Raw genomic sequence first — 19,762 nt, 5'->3', positions numbered from 1 at the left:
GCATGTCTCCATGCAGAAGACACTCTAGCTGAGAATCGAACTGGACAGCGTCTTACTGTGAGGCGACAACGCTACCGCAGCACCACCACCGACAAAAAAAAATGTAATATAAGAGTAAAGATAAAACAATAGAAGTAACAAATCTTAAATGAATAACTCCAATCCAAATCAAATGTAGATAAAGATCAGCAATAGTCAGGCAGATAATAGCAAGTCACACATCTTATTTCTATACTTTGGGCTGGGTAAGGTTTACTTATTTTTCCATTATAGGAATGCCGATGAGGTCATAACAAGGCCAAAACATGCATGTCCACAGTTAGTGGGTTTGGCTTTATTGGCCTGAAATTGTCCATTAGAAGTCATGGGCATTCAGAAATCGCCGTATAGCTGAAACACCTGATGTTCATAAGGGTCATTTGCATATATCACATGTGCCTCTAATGCAAGAGGTTTGAGAGGTCACTCAGTGGAAGTTCTAGCTTGACTAGAGTTTTAATTTAGTTTATACATTTACAATAGAAAAGGACACACTGCTTCATATATTTGGCAGACCAAATGTGTCACTGGTAGGAAATAAGAAAGAAAAAATGTATTACATTTTTAAATCAGTTTTCATTAGCCTGTCCCTCCCCCATCCCAGCACCAAAAACTCTTTTGTTAACCACAGATTAATTTTTGCTAATTTTTTTTTTGTTAAAAAAATGTCTTACTCATTTTATATGCCTGTTTCATTTCCATTTACAATAGAAAAGGACACACAGTTTCTAAACTGGGTGACACAGTAGCACAGCAGATAGCATTGTCAACTAACCATAGCCGGCTTTAGGCATAGGCCATCTAGGCAGCCACCTAGGGTGCTGCTCTATCAGGGGCATTTTTCCACTATGTATTTGTTTATTTTATTTGTAGTAAAGAAAGGGTTTCTTTAAAATGTGTTGAATGAATACAGGAAAAAATGAAGAGAAAGACAAACTGTGAGAAAAATTAAGACAAAAGTAATCTGGATGGTGTAGGTAGCCCAGAATGGGGCACCAGGTGGTATGGGGGGGCACTGTGAAGACTTTTTCCCTAGGGCACTAGCTGACCAAAGGATGGCCCTGCATCTAACAGCAGGAAGTTTCCTGTTTGAGTCTTGGTTGAGGTGCCTTCTGTGTGGAGTCTGTATGTCCTCCCTGTGTCTGTGCTGGGTTCTCCAGTTTCCTCCCACATTCCAAAGACATACAGTAGGTGAATTGGACAATCTAAATTAGCCATAGATGTGATTGTGTGGTATGGAAGAACAGCCAAAGCAGGGCTAGCCACCTGAAGGTGTAAACCTTGCCTTTAGATGATTGTCACTGTTGAAATGACACCCCAAACCCATGTGCACAAAATGGGACAAATGGGTTGTAGATGGATGAATGTACACAGCTTCATATATTTGGCTGACCAAATGTGTTACTCACAGGAAATAAGAAAGAAAACATCCATAATAACTTTAAATCAGTTTTCATTAGCCTGCTTCTCTCCCTCACCAGCACCAAAAACTCTTCATTAACTAGAGTTGATTTTATACTAATTTTGTTGAAGAAACAGAGACAGATTCCAAAAGAGTTGTTCTCAGTGTTGATTTGCCTTGATTCCAAAAGACCTGCTTACTTACACTGTAAGTGAGTTATTTCAGGATAAGGCATATCTACAATCAGGATTACTACAGGGACCAGATTCCAAAACACCTGCTCTTAGCCTGGTCACTTACACTGAGAGCAATTCTTTTAGAATTGGGACCTCTATATTAATTATTTAATATTCCTGTTTCTTGCCAATTTCCATAACTTAATGTTTTCTTCATGGTTGTTCATGTGATGCCCCTACACTGGCTCAGTAATCAATGAGCCTCTATCCTCAACACTGGCAACAGTGGGGGACATACACACTCTGGGAGAATGACAAGTACACACACAGTCAAGTGCAATATCCCTTAAGAGCACACAGAGACCAGTCATTCTGGTGCTGGTTTCTCCCTCTTTCTCCAGATCTCTGATAAGACTCCCTACTGGCACATCTACATAATTGAGTCCTCAACCAGGGTTCCAAGCCAAGTCCTCCAACATGCTCTCTGTCCAACCAGTGCTTCATGTCCCTGACCAAGTAGCTGACACACTCACGCTTGGAGATTTGTTTTACACACACGCACACACACACACACACACACACACACACACACACACACACACACACACACACACACACACACACACACACACACACCTGGGAAAGGCTGGCACAGGTTTACTAACTATGCCCCCTTCTGCCCAGACTATATGCCATCAGAACCCCTTATCATCTACTTTAAAGCTCTTAAAAAGGGTGTCAATCCTAATGTGTAATGTTACTATCAATCCAAATAGTAGTCTGACCAAGAGCAAGGCTATTAGGAATGGCCTGTACAGTGTCACCAAATAGATATGCAAGTACTCTAAGAGCTTAAATATCTCTTAACAGTCCAGCCACAACTGAAAGGTTTAAATATATTTAATAAACAATAAAAGAACAAGCCAACAGTAAATATATAGTCACAGTGATATCAGAGTTCAAAATCACAGGAAATATTTAAAACAACATTGCAGGGCAGTCTCAAATAAATACAGAAAACATCTAAACTAATCTTTAATATGTTCCCAACTAAATCTAAGATGAATTACTGTACCCTAGTTAATTTATTTACAGCAAGGCAAGTGCAGTGGTGGTTTTCCCAGCTGATGCTGTCAGGTCAAAGACAAATACAAAATTTCCAGTCACTCTCTCAGAGAGTTCTTAAATTAATATCAAATATTATCCTGGGTTAGCTTGCATGGCATCACTTTTTTGTCACCTGACTTTAGTTCCCAAGGAAACCCCCAGTGTCAGAACATTTAGCATCTCCCTGTGAAAAATACACAGCCTTCAAATGTTTGCAGATCTTGAAACTCCTAAAACAATAAAACACTTCTACATCTCAAGTCTAGTAATTGTCTCTTTTTCAAGGCAATGCAGAGACTCCCCCTTGTATAGACATCCTGTCTCCTGTTGACCGAAACTGAAATATAACATCTCTTTAATTACGGAGGTATAAAACTATTTAATTTCAACTATTTGACTGAAATTTTGCAAGTTAACCATATATGTGCCAGTTCTCCATCTGTCACACTTCTGTATAAATCATATTAATATTCACAAATGACATATAATTATTTACAAAATTCCAGATAGGCTGGGCTGGTTTTATTTCCCTTTGTGACGTTTCTTCTCCCCTGAAAACTCAAGCTAGTTTTTCAAGCGACTCTTGAGAAACACTGCTTGAGAGGTTGTGTCTTTCTGGGTATACAGTACTCCATACCATTGCTAACCCCACTGCAGTGCTGCATTGACATATCATATGCTTGCAACCCTATGCTCCACCTTAGTAATTTGCCATTTTGCTGGCTGGCTCCATGTAGCCATGTTAAGCGATTGTGGTCTGTAACTACAGTGAATTTACTTCCATACAGATAAGGCTGAAGTTTCTGCAATGCCCACACTATGGCTAGGCATTCCTGTTTTACAGCTGCATAGCATTCCTCCCTGGGTTGAGCCTACAACTGAGATATACTACTGGGTGCTCTTCTCCCTCTGAGGAAACTTGGCTGAGTAGAGCCCCCACCCCATGCTTTGAAGCATCCACCTACACAACAAATTCTTTGCTGTAATCTGGACTGGCTAATGCAGGGTGTCCTTCCAAAGCTCCTTTAAGCTTCTGGAATGCCTGCTCACATGCTGGGGTCCACACTACCTTATCTTGTCTGTTTTTCTTGTCAGGTCTTTGAGGGGAGCAGCTATGGTACTATAATCAGGGACAAACTTTCTGTAGTACCCTGCTGTCCCTAAGAATACCCTCACCTGTTTTTTGGTAATGGGGCAGGGCAGGCCATGCCTGAATGGCTTCCACTTTGGCAGGTTCTGGCCTGACCTTACCACTCCCCACTCTATGTAGGATACCTCAGCCATACTCACCTGACACTTACTGGGCTTAATGGTTAGCTCTGCCCTTTGTAGTCTGTTCAGCACCTCCCTGATGTGCTGTTCCTCCCAGGAATGGGTGTAGATGGCAATAGCATCCAGGTAAGCAAGGGCATGATCTCCTGCTCCTGCTAAGATATGATCTATTAGCCTCTTGGGAAGTCAATGGGGTATTTTTCATCCCAAAGGGCATCTTTGTGAACTCATACAAGTCGAAAGGAGTCACAAAGACTGACCTCTCTCTAGTTTGGGAGTCAAGGGCACCTGCCAGTAACCCTTGGTAAAATCAGTAGTGGTAAGATACTTAGCCTCACCCAGCTGCTCTAATGATTCATCTGCCCTAGGCATGGGGTAAGCATCTGACTTTGTGTGGCTATTTAATTTCTTGTAGTCCAGTGCTGCCATCCTTCTTTGGTACCAGCACCCTGGGGAGTCCCAGGGAATGCTGAACTCCTGGATTACCCCAAGTTCCAACATTTCCTGTATCTCCTCCCTCAGAGCCTGTTTGACTCTGTCAGGTACCCTGTAAGGACCCTGCTTAACGCATTCACTCCAATGGAACTCAGGAAGTTTGCACTGTAACGTCCAATGGGATGAGCCTAAGCCTTTTGACAGAATCAAATTTTGTCCTCACATTTCAAACAAATGTTCATAACTGTGGAACCACAGATGTTATGAAAGAAGTATAAATGGCAAACTCTTCAGCACAAACTGTTTTATAGTGGCAGTATTCTTTATGTTCTAGGTCTTAAAATGAATTTTTTAATTCACAGTAAACACAGTTACTATTACATTTGTAATATTTTGTAAACAACAAATAGCTCAGCAACTACTTAAGTTGCACATGTACTGTCAGCAATATTTTATTCATTTTATTCATCTATCTGAGAGCTTTCATATGAGGCTGAGGGGTTCTGTCTGTGATACTTGGTTGTTGAGATATTTAAAAAAATGTGAAAAGTCTATCTATATAAATTAATATCATAAAACAACAGTTAATGGGGGTAATTCAATAAAGCCTACATGGAGCTATTCTTATTCGTATGGATAAGATGAGCAACATGGTATCAGAATGGGGTGCAGCGTTACAGTCATGTAGTAACCGGTTAGAAATGGAGGAGTATAAAGAAGTGGATCATCCCAACTGCTCAAATGACTTGCAAGCAGGTTAGAAACAATTTCCATGTACAAAAAACTCGCTTAAATGATTTATTTCGGTACAAATATAAAACAATGCATTCAGAACACTCAAAACAAATTTCTTATTAAACAAAATATCCAAAAACAGCGACATACTGATAAAAATATTCAAAATAATTATGAAAATGTTTGAAACAATATCCAATTCACTTAAAATGTATAAAAAAAAAGGGAAAACAACCATATTTTTTGCAATGTGCTAATTCTTTGCATTAATTAAAGCTGTTTGAAATATCCGAAGTGTGCAAAGTGCTGGCAAGTGTGTGCAGTATTGCAGTGTAGATGTTCTTCATGTTTCACTGTTGCAGTCATTACATTTGGGTAATTTGCTGGCAGGTTGCCCTCAGTTGGCCTGATTAACAATGTCTTGGGTCCTGCGTCGGTTGCTGTCCCTTCTTCCATGACGTCAGGTCGTCAGGGGTATAAAACATGCAGCCGACGCCATTACATTAGTCTTTCTTGATGCGCGGTGCCCGAAGCAGAAGCAGTTCGCAAGTGCAGGTCAGCCGACTCCTGAAATTTTCGTTTTTGAGTTTCAGATCTGAAGTTTTCAACTAAAAAGCTAAATACCCCGTTGGGGAAACTTTTTCTTGCTCCTTACCAATGTCAGTAAAAGTTAATAATAACATTACTTGTGGGAAGCAAATACCTCACAAGGATTTTCATTTATACTGTATTCCTTGCCTAGGCCCTGACCACAACGTACCTTGCTGTCAGTTCTGTGCTTTATTTAATCAATGCACTATCAAACGTCGGTACATTTTTGCTTCTAAATATTTTGGCTCACGCTTTAATTATCCAGAAATGTCATCGGTTAGCAATCCGACTACCAGAATACCTAAAAAACGCAAAGAAAAAGACAAAGTCCAAAACTGCCGATGATGCTTCTCCTAAGCCAGTCGCCAGTCTGCTGGTACTCAGTGAGGCGCTTTTGCAGCTCCTGATACCTACTTCTGATTCACAGGCATCTGCTGAGACCCATTCGGAGTCTGGTATGCCACAAGATGCTTCAGTTATGGAACCTGCAGATGTGTCTACCTTGGATGGGTCCAGAGCTGCTGTGCAAGCACCGGCTTCTGAGGGTGTTTTCAGCCCTACAGATTTGTATATTAGACTGACGCCATCTTCAAAACTAAGGCCAAAATCTTGACCTATGCCTAAAAAACCTATGCCTGGGCCACATGTGCAGGCCCCTATGCCTAAAAAACAAATTATCAAAATGATTGAAGATTTAATTACTCTGATCAGGGGTAGCCAACCCCCACCTTCTAAGAGGCCTAGGCAAGATGTTGATTATGAATCTTCTGAACAGGATTCTAGTTCTTCTGACTCTTCTAATGAACAGGAATTGTCTATACCTACTTATGAGGACTCTGATGCAGAAGATTCCATTCCTTCTGCTTCTCCCCCTGAGGATTTTTCTTTTGGGGAAACTTTGCATACCTTAAGGGAACATTTCCACTGGGAAAGTCAGGATTTTTCTGAATCTAAAAAGAGGCTTAGGGATTGTCTTCTTCTTCCTCAGCATAGGCCTTTGGCTATACCTCCTGTTTTAGACATTGCTGATGATGTTTTTTCAGAATCTAGTATGGCTCCTGATTCTCTGCCTCCAGCTCCTTGTAAGCCAGACAGATACTACAGGGTTCCTGACTCCCACAAATTCATTTTCAAAAATCCTGTTGCAGATCTTGAAACCATTTCTCAGGGTTCCAAGGGCATTGAGGCTTCTACTGCTAAAAATCCTATCCCTTCTGATAGATATTTCAGAACGCTGGATAGATGGGGCAAGAAGGTTTGCACTTTTGTAACCCTGGCAATCAGGGCTTTAAACTGTCAATTTCATATGTTAAAATATCAGCAGCATATCATGGGACTGCTTAAACAGAAAATGATGTTGATTTCTGATTGTCTGGAAAATAAAGATTTACAAGATTTATTGCATTTGGCTGAACAAGTTGGAAAACATACTTTGCAATGTGGTTTTGATTCTTTGGAGGCCTCTTGCAGGGCTGCTGTAACTGGGTCTGTGCTAAGAAGGCAGGCTTGGCTCAAAGAGCAAAATTTGCCTGATCATGTTAAAGCAAAATTGTTAGAGGCTCCTTTACAACAGGACCGTCTCTTTGGTAATAAGGCTGAAGAAGTTCTATAAAAGATGGAAGATAAAGTTAAATCTATGCAAACTGTGAAAGATTTCTTACAAGTACAACCTCCAAGATTTATTAGACACTGGCCTACTAAGAACTGGTCCTTTCCAGTTCCTTTGAGAGCCACTCAAGTCAAACCCAGACATTCCAAAGGCACGAGGTTTCAGTTCCAAGGGACTTTCAGAACAAAGCAATGGGGTGCCCCCTCTTCCAAATCTGGAAACACCAAGACACCTCCCTATGGTAAGCAGTCTCAATGACTTCCCTTTACACTTACCAAGCACTTACCTTTTAGCCACCCCTTTGGTGGGAAAACTGGCTCTTCATGCAAAAAACTGGCAACTTATAACCCAGGACAAATGGGTTTTAAATACAGTATCCCAGGGGTATATATTTCATTTCCACACATTGCTAATTCCAAACGGATGGCCAGACCTGCCCCCAAATCAGTGGGCAGAGACCCAGAAACAAGTACTTTCCCTTGTGAGCATGGGGGCTAGTCATCAAGTACCAGAAGAGGAAAAGGGACAAGGTTTCTATTCAAGACTTTTCCTGGCACCCAGAAAAAACAAATCTTGGTGTCCAATTCTGGACTTATCTACTCTAAACACCTTTCTGGACATCTCAAAATTCAAGATGCTGACTCTTCACTAGTTACTTCCTATGCTAGGCAAAGATGCCTGGTTGGCAACTCTAGATTTAAAAGAGGCTTACCTGCATATCCCAGTCAGGGAATCTTGCAGAAGATACCCCCGCTTCAAAGCAGGCTTCTTGCATTACCAGTTTTCTGCACTGCCCTTTGGCTTGTCTACTGTGCCCAGGGTCTTTACAAAGTACCTGGCTCCAGTAATTGCTTTTTGCAGGCAAAGAAATATTCAAATATATCCATACCTGGACGATTGTCTAATTCAGGCAGAAAACAAGGACATTCTTCTAAAACATCTGGTGTTTGTAAAAAGGGTTCTAACTTGTCTAGGGTACACTATAAATGAAAAAAAAAATCACAACTGGTACCCTCTCAAAAAATTACATTCCTGGGTGCAAGCTTGAATACAACTGCCCAGGTGGCTTTCCTTACACCAGAGAAGCAAACTCATTTGGTGACTTACTTCAAACATGTGGCCACAAAAACCCTGCTTTCTGCAAGGCAAATACTGCAAGCCTTGGTGTTCATGGCCTCCTGCATTCTTCTAATTCCATATGCAAGACTGCATATGAGGAAACATCAGTGGTATTTAAAAAGTCTATGGAGTCATCATTGCCACAGCCTGGAAACAATGATTCCTATCATACCTTGCCTGCAACTAGAGTTCCTATGGTGGGCAGAAGCCTGCCACCAAAACAAGGGACCGCCATTCACACAACCCCCTGCCACCCAAACCCTAACTACAGATGCATCAGACAATGCCTGGGGGGCTCATCTGGCAGGGAAATGCATTCAGGGCAAATGGAGCCCAAATCAAATGCACCTTCATATCAATCAAAAAGAAATTCTAGCTGTACAGAATGCACTGACAGCCTTCAAAGACTAACTTCAGCCAGGGCAATTAATGATAAAGACAGACAACACCACCGTTATGTGGTAAATAAACAAGCAGGGGGTACACACTCCTACCCCTTTGCCAGACTAACCATGGCAATGTGGAACTCGGCATTGACCTATCAAGTACAACTGCAAGCTCAATTCCTGCCAGGACAGCTGAATACTCTGGCAGACGAACTAAGCAGAAATCTCATGGACCCACATGAATGGAAACTTGATCCATGGATTTTCAACATGTTGACATGCAAATGGGGGGGCCCAGACATAGATCTTATTGCCTCACCCCAGAACTATCAGTTGGACAAATTTTGCACAATAACTCATCACAAAAAGCCTGGAAAGTGGATGCTCTATCCTTCAGCTGGAAAAACCTATCAGTCTATGCCTTTCCCCCTCTGCCTCTGCTCTCCAAAGTTCTACTAAAAGTCAAACAGGACAAACCAAAAATGATTCTGATTGCTCCAGACTGGCCTCACCAACACTGGTACCCACTCCTGTGCAGGGTGTCACACCTTCCACAGTGGCACCTGCCTCAGACACCTTACTTACTGTCTCAGCAGAACAACCAAATTCTGCACACTCAGCTACAAACTTTGAATCTTGCAGCATGGCTAATCACCTAAATTCACCCTTAGCATCCATCAGCAAACCTGTGATGGGTGTCATTTTGGAGGCGAGAAGACCTAGTACTAGAAATTCTTATGCTGACAAATGGAAGAGATTCTGTGCCTGGAATCAGTCTCAAGGGATAAGCACAACAGTGCCCAACATTCCTCAGATTTTGCAATACTTAACTGAGATGCTTCACACGGGCCTGTCCTTTTCTTCCATAAAACCCATGCCTCAGCCATTTCAGCTTCGTTACAACACAGAACCTCCCTCTTCTCTCATCCTCTGCTAAAGGAGTATCTCAGAGGGCCAAAACCCTAAGACCACAGGAGGCTCCAAGCCACCTGGGACCTCAGTTTTGATTTTTGTATTGGAGAAGCTCACTCTCCCTCCTTTCAGGCCAGCTGCTACTGCAGACTTCAGAATTTCTCTCCTGGAAAACTGCTTTCCTTTTAGCAGTCACTTCAGCTAGAAGGATTTCCAGTTACAGGCTCTGGTGTAGTGGAGCTCTTTCATCATTTTCATGTGGACAGGGTATCTCTCAGGACCAATCCATCCTTCATGCCTAAGGTGATATCCAGTGTGGCTCCTAATCAGACCATTCATCTGCAAATTTCTTCCCAATCCACAGAACAAGGTGAGCGAGTTCACCATTCGATTGGATGTATGACAGAGTTACAATCTTATAGATTCTACTTAAACAGGACGAAATCTCTAAGAAAATTGAACCAACTATTGGTGGCATTTGGCTGCAGGGGCAGAGGAAAGTTTATTTCAACAGAACAAGGGACTGGATTCTCCGGCATTCATATGGATTGGTTAAACAAACACGATCATGTTGAAAACCCCGTCTCTTTGGTAATAAGGCTGAAGAAGTTCTAAAAAAGATGGAAGATAAAGCTAAATCTATGCAAACTGTGAAATATTTCTTACAAGTACAACCTCCAAGATTTATTAGACACTGGCCTACTAAGACCTGGTCCTTTCCAGTTCCTTTGAGAGCCACTCAAGTCAAACCCAGACATTCCAAAGGCACCAGGTTTCAGTCCCAAGGGACTTTCAGAACAAAGCAATGGGGTGCCCCCTCTTCCAAATCTGGAAACACCAAGACACCTCCCTATGGTAAGCAGTCTCAATGACTTCCCTTTACACTTACCAAGCACTTACCTTTTAGCCACCCCTTTGGTGGGAAAACTGGCTCTTCATGCAAAAAACTGGCAACTTATAACCCAGGACAAATGGGTTTTTAATACAGTATCCCAGGGGTATATATTTCATTTCCACACATTGCTAATTCCAAACGGATGGCCAGACCTGCCCCCAAATCAGTAGGCAGAGGCCCAGAAACAAGTACTTTCTCTTGTGAGCATGGGGGCTAGTCATCAAGTATCAGAAGAGGAAAAGGGACAAGGTTTCTATTCAAGACTTTTCCGGGCACCCAGAAAAAACAAATCTTGGTGTCCAATTCTGGACTTATCTACTCTAAACACCTTTCTGGACATCTCAAAATTCAAGATGCTGACTCTTCACTAGTTACTTCCTATGCTAGGCAAAGATGCCTGGTTGGGAACTCTAGATTTAAAAGAGGCTTACCTGCATATCCCAGTCAGGGAATCTTGCAGAAGATACCCCCGCTTCAAAGCAGGCTTCTTGCATTACCAGTTTTCTGCACTGCCCTTTGGCTTGTCTACTGCGCCCAGGATCTTTACAAAGTGCCTGGCTCCAGTAATTGCTTTTTGCAGGCAAAGAAATATTCAAATATATCCATACCTGGACAATTGTCTAATTCAGGCAGAAAACAAGGACATTCTTCTAAAACATCTGGTGTTTGTAAAAAGGGTTCTAACTTGTCTAGGGTACACTATAAATGAAAAAAATCACAACTGGTACCCTCTCAAAAAATTACATTCCTGGGTGCAAGCTTGAATACAACTGCCCAGATGGCTTTCCTTACACCAGAGAAGCAAACTCATTTGGTGAGTTACTTCAAACATGTGGCCACAAAAACCCTGCTTTCTGCAAGGCAAATACTGCAAGCCTTGGGGTTCATGGCCTCCTACATTCTTCTAATTCCATATGCAAGACTGCATATGAGGAAACATCAGTGGTATTTAAAAAGTATATGGAGTCATCATTGTCACAGCCTGGAAACAATGATTCCTATCATACCTTGCCTGCAACTAGAGTTCCTATGGTGGGCAGAAGCCTGCCACCAGAACAAGGGACTGCCATTCACACAACCCCCTGCCACCCAAACCCTAACTACAGATGCATCAGACAATGTCTGGGGGGCTCATCTGGCAGGGAAGTGCATTCAGGGCAAATGGAGCCCAAATCAAATGCACCTTCATATCAATCAAAAAGAAATGCTAGCTGTACAGAATGCACTGACAGCCTTCAAGGACTACCTTCATCCAGGACAATTAATGATAAAGACAGACAACACCACCGTTATGTGGTAAATAAACAAGCAGGGGGGTACACACTCCTACCCCCTTTGCAGACTAGCCATGGCTGTGTGGAACTCGGCCTTGACCTATCAAGTACAACTACAAGCTCAATTCCTGCCAGGAAAGCTGAATACTCTGGCAGACGAACTAAGCAGAAATCTCATGGACCCACATGAATGGAAACTGAATCCATGGATTTTCAACATGTTGACATGCAAATGGGGGAGCCCAGACATAGATCTTTTTGCCTAACCCCAGAATTATCAGTTGGACAAATTTTGCACAATAACTCATCACAAAAGAGCCTGGAAAGTGGATGCTCTATCCTTCAGCTGGAAAAACCTATCAGTGTATGCCTTTCCCCCTCTGCCTCTGCTCTCCAAAGTTCTACTAAAAGTCAAACAGGACAAACCAAAAATGATTCTGATTGCTCCAGACTGGCCTTACCAACACTGGTACCCACTCCTGTGCAGGGTGTCACATCTTCCACAGTGGCACCTGCCTCAGACACCTTACTTACTGTCTCAGCAGAACAACCAAATTCTGCACACTCAGCTACAAACTTTGAATCTTGCAGCATGGCTAATTACCTAAATTCACCCTTAGCATCCATCAGCAAACCTGTGATGGGTGTCATTTTGGAGGCGAGAAGACCTAGTACTAGAAATTGTTATGCTGACAAATGGAAGAGATTCTGTGCCTGGAATTAGTCTCAAGGGATAAGCACAACAGTGCCCAACATTCCTCAGATTTTGCAATACTTAACTGAGATGCTTCACAGGGGCCTGTCCTTTTCTTCCATAAAAACCCATGCCTCAGCCATTTCAGCTCGTTACAACACAGAACCTCCCCTCTTCTCTCATCCTCTGCTAAAGGAGTATCTCAGAGGGGCCAAAAACCTAAGACCACCCAGGAGAGCTCCAAGCCCTACCTGGGACCTCAGTTTTGTATTGGAGAAGCTCACTCTCCCTCCTTTCGAGCCAGCTGCTACTGTAGACTTAAAATTTCTCTCCTGGAAAACTGCTTTCCTTTTAGCAGTCACTTCAGCTAGAAGGATTTCCGAATTACAGGCTCTTATGGTAGTGGAGCCTTTCATCATTTTTCATGTGGACAGGGTATCTCTCAGGACCAATCCATCCTTCATGCCTAAGGTGATATCCAGTGTGGCTCTTAATCAGACCATTCATCTGCCAAATTTCTTCCCCAATCCACAGAACAAGGGTGAGCGGATTCTGCATTCATTGGATGTACACAGACAACTTAGATTCTACTTAAACTGGACGAAATCTCTAAGAAAATCTGAACAACTATTGGTGGCATTTGCTGCAGGGGCAGAGGGAAAGTTTATTTCAAAGCAGACTATTTCCAAATGGATAAGCCATTGTATTTGTTTCTGCAATATGCACCATGGTAAATCTATCCCCAAGGGGATCAGGTCTCATTCCACCAGGGCTGCATCTACTTCTGCAGCCTTTCTCAGAGGAGTTCCTACCAGAGACATTCTAGAAGCTGCTACCTGGAGCTCAGTTCATGCATTCACCAAACATTACCATTTACCTCTCTTCTCTAAATACAGAGCTGGCTTTGCCACTGCTGTCCTGCAGGGCCTTATAGCTGCTCCTAATGCTGTATAAATCCATCCTCCCAACCATAGCTTTGGGATTCTACCCAAATGTAATGACTGCAACAGTGAAACACGAAGAACATAGTACAGTTGTGTACACTTACCATAAATGTAGATGTTTGAGTGCATTCACTGTTGCAGTCCTGGTTACCCACCCTCCAGCTCCCTGCTTTTCTCTTACTATACCTCTCCTTACTTTTACTATGCTAAAAAGCCTTTTTGGGTGTATTTGCTTTTGTTTGGAGGTATATATTTTGTGTTTTAAATTATATATATATATATATATATATATATATATATATATTATTTTTTTGCTCCCCATTTGGGGGGCACCTGACATCTGGGGCAAGAAAAACTGATGTAATGGCATCGGCTGCATGTTTTATACCCCTGACGACCTGACATCATGGAAGAAGGGACAGAAACCGACGCAGTACCCAAGACTTTGTTAATCAGGCCGACTGAGGGCAACCTGCCAGCAGATTACCTAAATGTAATGACTGCAACAGTGAATACACTCAAACATCTACATTTATGGTAAGTGTACACAGCTTTACTTTGTCTGGATAGATGAATCCAGTTCTGATAAGAAACCTGTTACTAGTAGTTAACCACAAGGCTCGGTGTTGGAATCCCACCTGTTTGATATACACTTCTCTGAAGTGACGACCAAAGTTGGGTGCCTCTGGCTCACCCAGTTTGCTCATGATTGTAAGCTGGTAGCAGTCGCTGAATGCCCAGATGACGTTGACATCTGACAAACAGGCCTAAATATGACAAACAACTGATGCCAAAACCATGGTCTGAGATGAAATGCTAAAAAGTGCATAATCTTACCCTACAGTAATCTGATAGCCCTGCAGATTGTAATATTGATAGCACACTCCTAAAAGTAGATGCAGTGGTGAGAGACCCAATAACACAGATAGATAGTAACCTAAACTTTGACCACCAGGTAGCTACAGTAATGAGGAAATCCTTCTGTCTGGCAGAACTTATACGTAAAGGCATGGCATCAAGATCAAAGGAAGTCAGAGTGCCATTGTACTTGGCCCTCATCAAACCCATAATCGAGTCAATGCTCTCTTCTGCGTGTACCTAACCAGGCACTTACACCAATTGGAGCCCTCAGAGGATTCTCCCTAAAAATGCAAAGTGTAAGACACATGTCATGTACAGACCAACTAAAGGTCCTGTCCCTTTATTCTGTCTCATATTGTTTATTGAGAAGGAACTTATCCCTGACCACCTACAAGGCATTCTCTAATCCAGCCCTGAAGAAAATGTTACATTTTCACAAGAAAAATTACACAAGAGAACCCATTCCATGGACCTGAACATTTTTGACTCTGAAAGAACTTGCTGGAGAGACAAATTTGTATCTTAAAAGCAAACTCATCTATGGAATAAACTTCCCATCTTCATAAAACAGAGCATGTCCCTCATTCTCTTCAAAAAGAATTTGGATAAATGGATTGGGAACCATAAATTCACTCCTGGGGTACTGCCCATGTCCCTTATTGACAGAGGCAATCTGTAAAATAACTCAGGGCTCCAACACCCAAAGACCCACTACCCTGATACTACCCCATCCCATATCTGGGGAATTAAGATACAATATTGTCATATCCTGAGTATTATTGGCTTGGCTTGTAAATGCTGTTTTGCCATTAGCCCAGTAATCACCTATGAACCTATGAACCCATGAAAGTGAAAAGCAGCAATGTAAATTAAAAGTGACACAAGAATGGAGCATTCTAGATCTGATGAGTTATTTGATATTGGTCTGGAAACTATTGTGTGTGGCTGATAATGGACATTCTTAGCAAGATGCTTCAGAAACTAAAGCAATCAGTCAGCTGCTGTCAGGCCAGAGGTTTTAGTTTTGGTATAGAGACTGCAAATGCATTTCACTCTCATCAGCATCCATTCAGAATGTTCCTTTGAGATGATCACATCATATTCCCTCAAATTCCCTTTGCTCTGTCCTTATCATTCCTATATTATGTTGGCAAAGCTTTTCATGTAATAAAAAATGAAGTGTAAGTGGATAGAGGATGCGCTGCAATTAATTACTTGTGATATGAACAGTGAAGATATAGGTGACAACAATAAAGTTACAAAAGATGTGATTTGTTTTGACTGGTTAACAGTTTTCTTCATAAAATCATATTCTAAATTAGAGCATATTTCACAATAAATTTTACAACATATTTTTTGTTTTTTCTAATGCAGAAAATCAAGTCATTACCAGAGAGGTAGGTGGACAATTTGGTATCTGGTTCTTAATTTTGCTTCTGTTTGACTGTATTGACTTGATTGTCAGTACTTTAACTGTTTTTTTTATTTACTTGTTTTTTCCACAGAATCAAAAAGTGCCATAACCTATCCGATAAACAAGGTATCATGGCCAGTGATCTTTGTGTGGGGGCATACAAAGGTCCCCTGCAGTATGGAGTATGGAAGGAGATGAAATCTATCCTTAATCCTGGTAAGTAAAGCCATTTCTGAAAAGGTTGGCTGCAGTTAACTTGTTGAAATTCAGCAGTTGTCTGACAATACATTTCAATTACATTCCTTCATTTTTAGTTTCTTTCCTGATAGCACCCATATAAGCTAAAACATTCAAGAAATGTTTTATATTTAGGAGCTTACAGATTCTATGTAATTTTTATGCTTTTCTTTTTGTAATGTTGTGTATTATCATGAAAAAAAATGTTCATAAAAGACTGATGTGGGGATTTAATAAACTCCGTGTAGGAATAGTATAAGTCCTACATGGAGGGTACCGTGGCCATGTATGTGGGTCCCCCTTGGCAGTGCATCTTGCATATTAATGAAGGTGCACTACTGAGGGAGAGCCATGTAACACGGTTACTGAATCATTGTAGGGGATGTGTTAAAGTGTCTGGAGATGAGTAACACATCCCCGGCACTGTCAAAGTGCTAGATGGCACTGAAATATAAAAGTTAAATATTTGATTTCCTTTTTTTTTTATTTTTTTGTGTGTGTTTGCATAGCTCAGTGCAGTGCTTATCAATGGACATGTGCCAGACATCTAAAAATAAAAACTTGATACTTTTAATATTAACTTCAAAGGCCATGTTTAAGCATAGCTGAGTGTGTTTGTGCGCCACAGTGTCAGCAGTGCTTAAATGTAGCTGAGAGCTGTACAGAAATGTATAGCAAAGGTCATCATATCCACGTAGCTGAATGGTTAGAGGCATGGCCCTGTGTGCAGTAGGTGCACGGTTTGAATGCACAGACAGGCCAATCAGCTTTTACATCTGAAAGCAAAGTTGTATAAATTAATTTTTTATTTTATTGGTGTATGTATTAACATATGTTAATCAGGTTAGTCCAGCTGGGCCAGAAGCCCATTATCAGTGGAGACTTGAGGAGAAAAGAGCCAGTTACATACAAGTCTACAATACCTAAAATACACACATCAAAATAAAGAAATTAAAATATATAAGTTCAGGAAATATAGAAGTTCAATACAGACACATAATAATAAAGTAGTAGCAATGGACAAATATATTTTTTTTATGTGGTTTGCCCTTACATAAGGTCTGCAAAGCACTGCTAAGCCAAGCCAAGCAGTGCTTAAACAGGACCCGTTTTAGCACTGCTTAGCAATGTGCAGCTCCACTTAGCTGGTTTGGGCACTGCTAAGCAAACCCTGTTTAAGCAGTCCTCAGCTCAGCTAAGCCAGTTTGTGCACTGCTAAGCTTTGCAAAGCATTGCCAATTTAAGCACTGCTCTGCTGAGCTCAGCGGATTTGCGCTATGCTAAGTGAAGCAATGCATTTTTACAAATGGCCCAATGATGGCAAAGGGCAGGAAAACAGCCTAATTTAAGCTGAACAGGTGGGAATACAGCCAGAACTTGTTGGAGTTTAATCACTGAAGGAGCAATGTCTGGAGTCGGAGAGGGTGCACACTTCCAAGTGTAGTGCTGGGGCATTTTGGAGTCCAGGGTCATGGTTGGGCTCCTTGTCAAAGACCATAGTGACAGACTGCTGCAGGACCAGTGCTAGAGCTCTGAATACAAGTCAGAAGCCTGGGACTATCTGGCACGTGACCTCATCACTGCAACTAGAATCCCCCACACTGGTGAGCAGGTGCATCATCATTATGATGACCTGAAGCAAAGGAAGGGGGGCTCTTGGCCCAATGGATCCAAGATGCTCAGGACCTCAATACCTCAGAAGTTTGTAAGTATAGGAACCAGTGATTTATCAAATTCTAGTATGAATATCTGATAGACAGGTATGCATAATGGTGTGTTTTCCCCACACAGCTGCAGAGGAGAGGGCTCGCACCCTGGAGGCTCATGCAGGGCCCCGGGCCAGGATGCACTGAGAATGTGGTGAGTACAGATATATCTTGCAATATATAGTAATCTAATTAAGAAAGAGTATAGTAGTAACTTCCAGTAGGTATAGTCTGTTGTGAGTGTACTGCAATGAATGTGTACATAGACCTGGACTGATATAAGTGAGTATTACCAGGTACAGTTCAATATAGATGAAGGCATGAAACATGCTACTGTTACATAAAGAAAGTTAATACACCATTAATAATGTTTGGGAATAACATGTGTATACTGTATTAATACTACATGTTCTGGTAATAAAGTACACTGGCATTGGAAATGTGAAAGGAGTAAATTAACTGCATTCCTAATCTACAGGAAATACAGTACAACTGCAGTCAGAATTGTGAAGAAATAAAGGTAGTACTGCATAGATTGTGTGATAACAGATGTCTTCCAATGCCTGCATTATTTAAACTGTAGAACAATAAAGATTGTCAGATGTATACCAATCACTGTGTCATATCACCCTCAATAAATCTGTCTTCTGCCAATTGTTGTGTGTATTCTGGGCTGTTGTTCAAGAAATCAAATATTACATATTTTGTGAAGTAAACATGGGTATAATACCATGAAGTGAACAAAGTTTGGCCAATAAATAACTGCCATGCTAAAGTGTAGATGTGGAGCTGTACTATAAGATATAATGCACCTGCAGATCTTAATGCAGAACAAATATCATATTGCATTATATGTTATAGTACAGCTCTACATCTACAGATCTGAACCTGACCGCGGTGGTGGTGCTGCGTAAGACTCTGTCCAGTTCGATTCTCAGCTAAAGCGTCTTCTGCGTGGAGGCATGCGTGAATGGGCCTACCTTCATTGAAGGTGGTGCATCAGGCCTGGCAAGCCGGTATGTAAAAATCAACTGCCAATCATTAGTGGACCGGAGTTCCACTGTGGTGACTCCGGACCGGGAAAAAGCCGAAAGACACAAACAAACAAATTAAGATCTGAACCTGGAGTAGTACTGTCTAAGGTATTGTCATATGTTTTTCCCAGGATTGTCTTGTGTTAACCTTTGCATTTCAGCTATATGCATCCCTGAATGTAGGTATACTGATGCAGGCAAGTATGAAAGTGTAATAGCTGTAGACTGCAAATATACCATATGCAAATGTATATGGGTTGGGTAGGCAACCCAGTACCCCAATATGGTCTGTGCAGATCACACATATTCCCATCCATGAGGGGTTAATTGTGTGCACCTGCATTCAAAGTATTAATACACAGTTCACTTACTATCTCTGTCATGCATGAATTTCATGCATGGATGTTCAACTGTCACTGCAGTCTTGTGTGACACTCTACCCACATTACCAGGTCATACTTTCTCACCAGGTGAGCTTTAGGTACATATCACTCAGTCAGCACACACCAGTGACCCAGTATCTCAGTGTGATAAGCAATATATATGTTGTTCATTTTGCCACACATAGACTGGGGTTTGAATCCTGTGACAGGTACTAAGATATATTTATAGTAACAGACAAGTAGTGCTGACTATTTATAGAAACAGTTGTGTTGTTAACAGATTTTCTCCCCACAGGACTTATAGGTAAATAAGTGTCTGTAGTAGCTGTATGAAGGGTATACTACTGTCTGTGTCCAGATGTAGTAGTGTGCAAACAACATTTATTAGTAAGGTGATAACACTCCATTAAATAAAATGACAAGAAGTACAATACTATTCCAAGTTAATAAGACAAATTAAATGGTCTATTGTTGGTATGGCTGTATGCCAGGATAAGTGTAAACTGTCTGTACTGTGCATGGTACATGTCTCTCAAG

General features: G+C 41.5%; 1 protein-coding gene across 1 annotated transcript in view; it reads left to right on the top strand.

The window, feature by feature from the left end:
• LOC122813672 (zinc-binding protein A33-like) overlaps window positions 1-19,762 on the top strand; it is a 176,851-nt gene that overhangs the window by 127,709 nt on the left and 29,380 nt on the right. The window contains exons 4-5 of the mRNA XM_044086116.1: window positions 15,826-15,848; window positions 15,957-16,081. Of these exons, the coding sequence (XP_043942051.1) occupies window positions 15,826-15,848; window positions 15,957-16,081 (148 nt within the window). The remainder of the gene's footprint in view (window positions 1-15,825; window positions 15,849-15,956; window positions 16,082-19,762) is intronic.

The sequence above is a fragment of the Protopterus annectens genome, chromosome 10.part0, assembly GCF_019279795.1.
Source record: "Protopterus annectens isolate FY-2018-M chromosome 10.part0, PAN1.0, whole genome shotgun sequence".
Lineage (NCBI taxonomy): Eukaryota > Metazoa > Chordata > Ceratodontiformes > Protopteridae > Protopterus > Protopterus annectens.
Note: the sequence above shows the minus strand (reverse complement) of the source record. Positions and strands in the feature narration are given on the sequence as shown.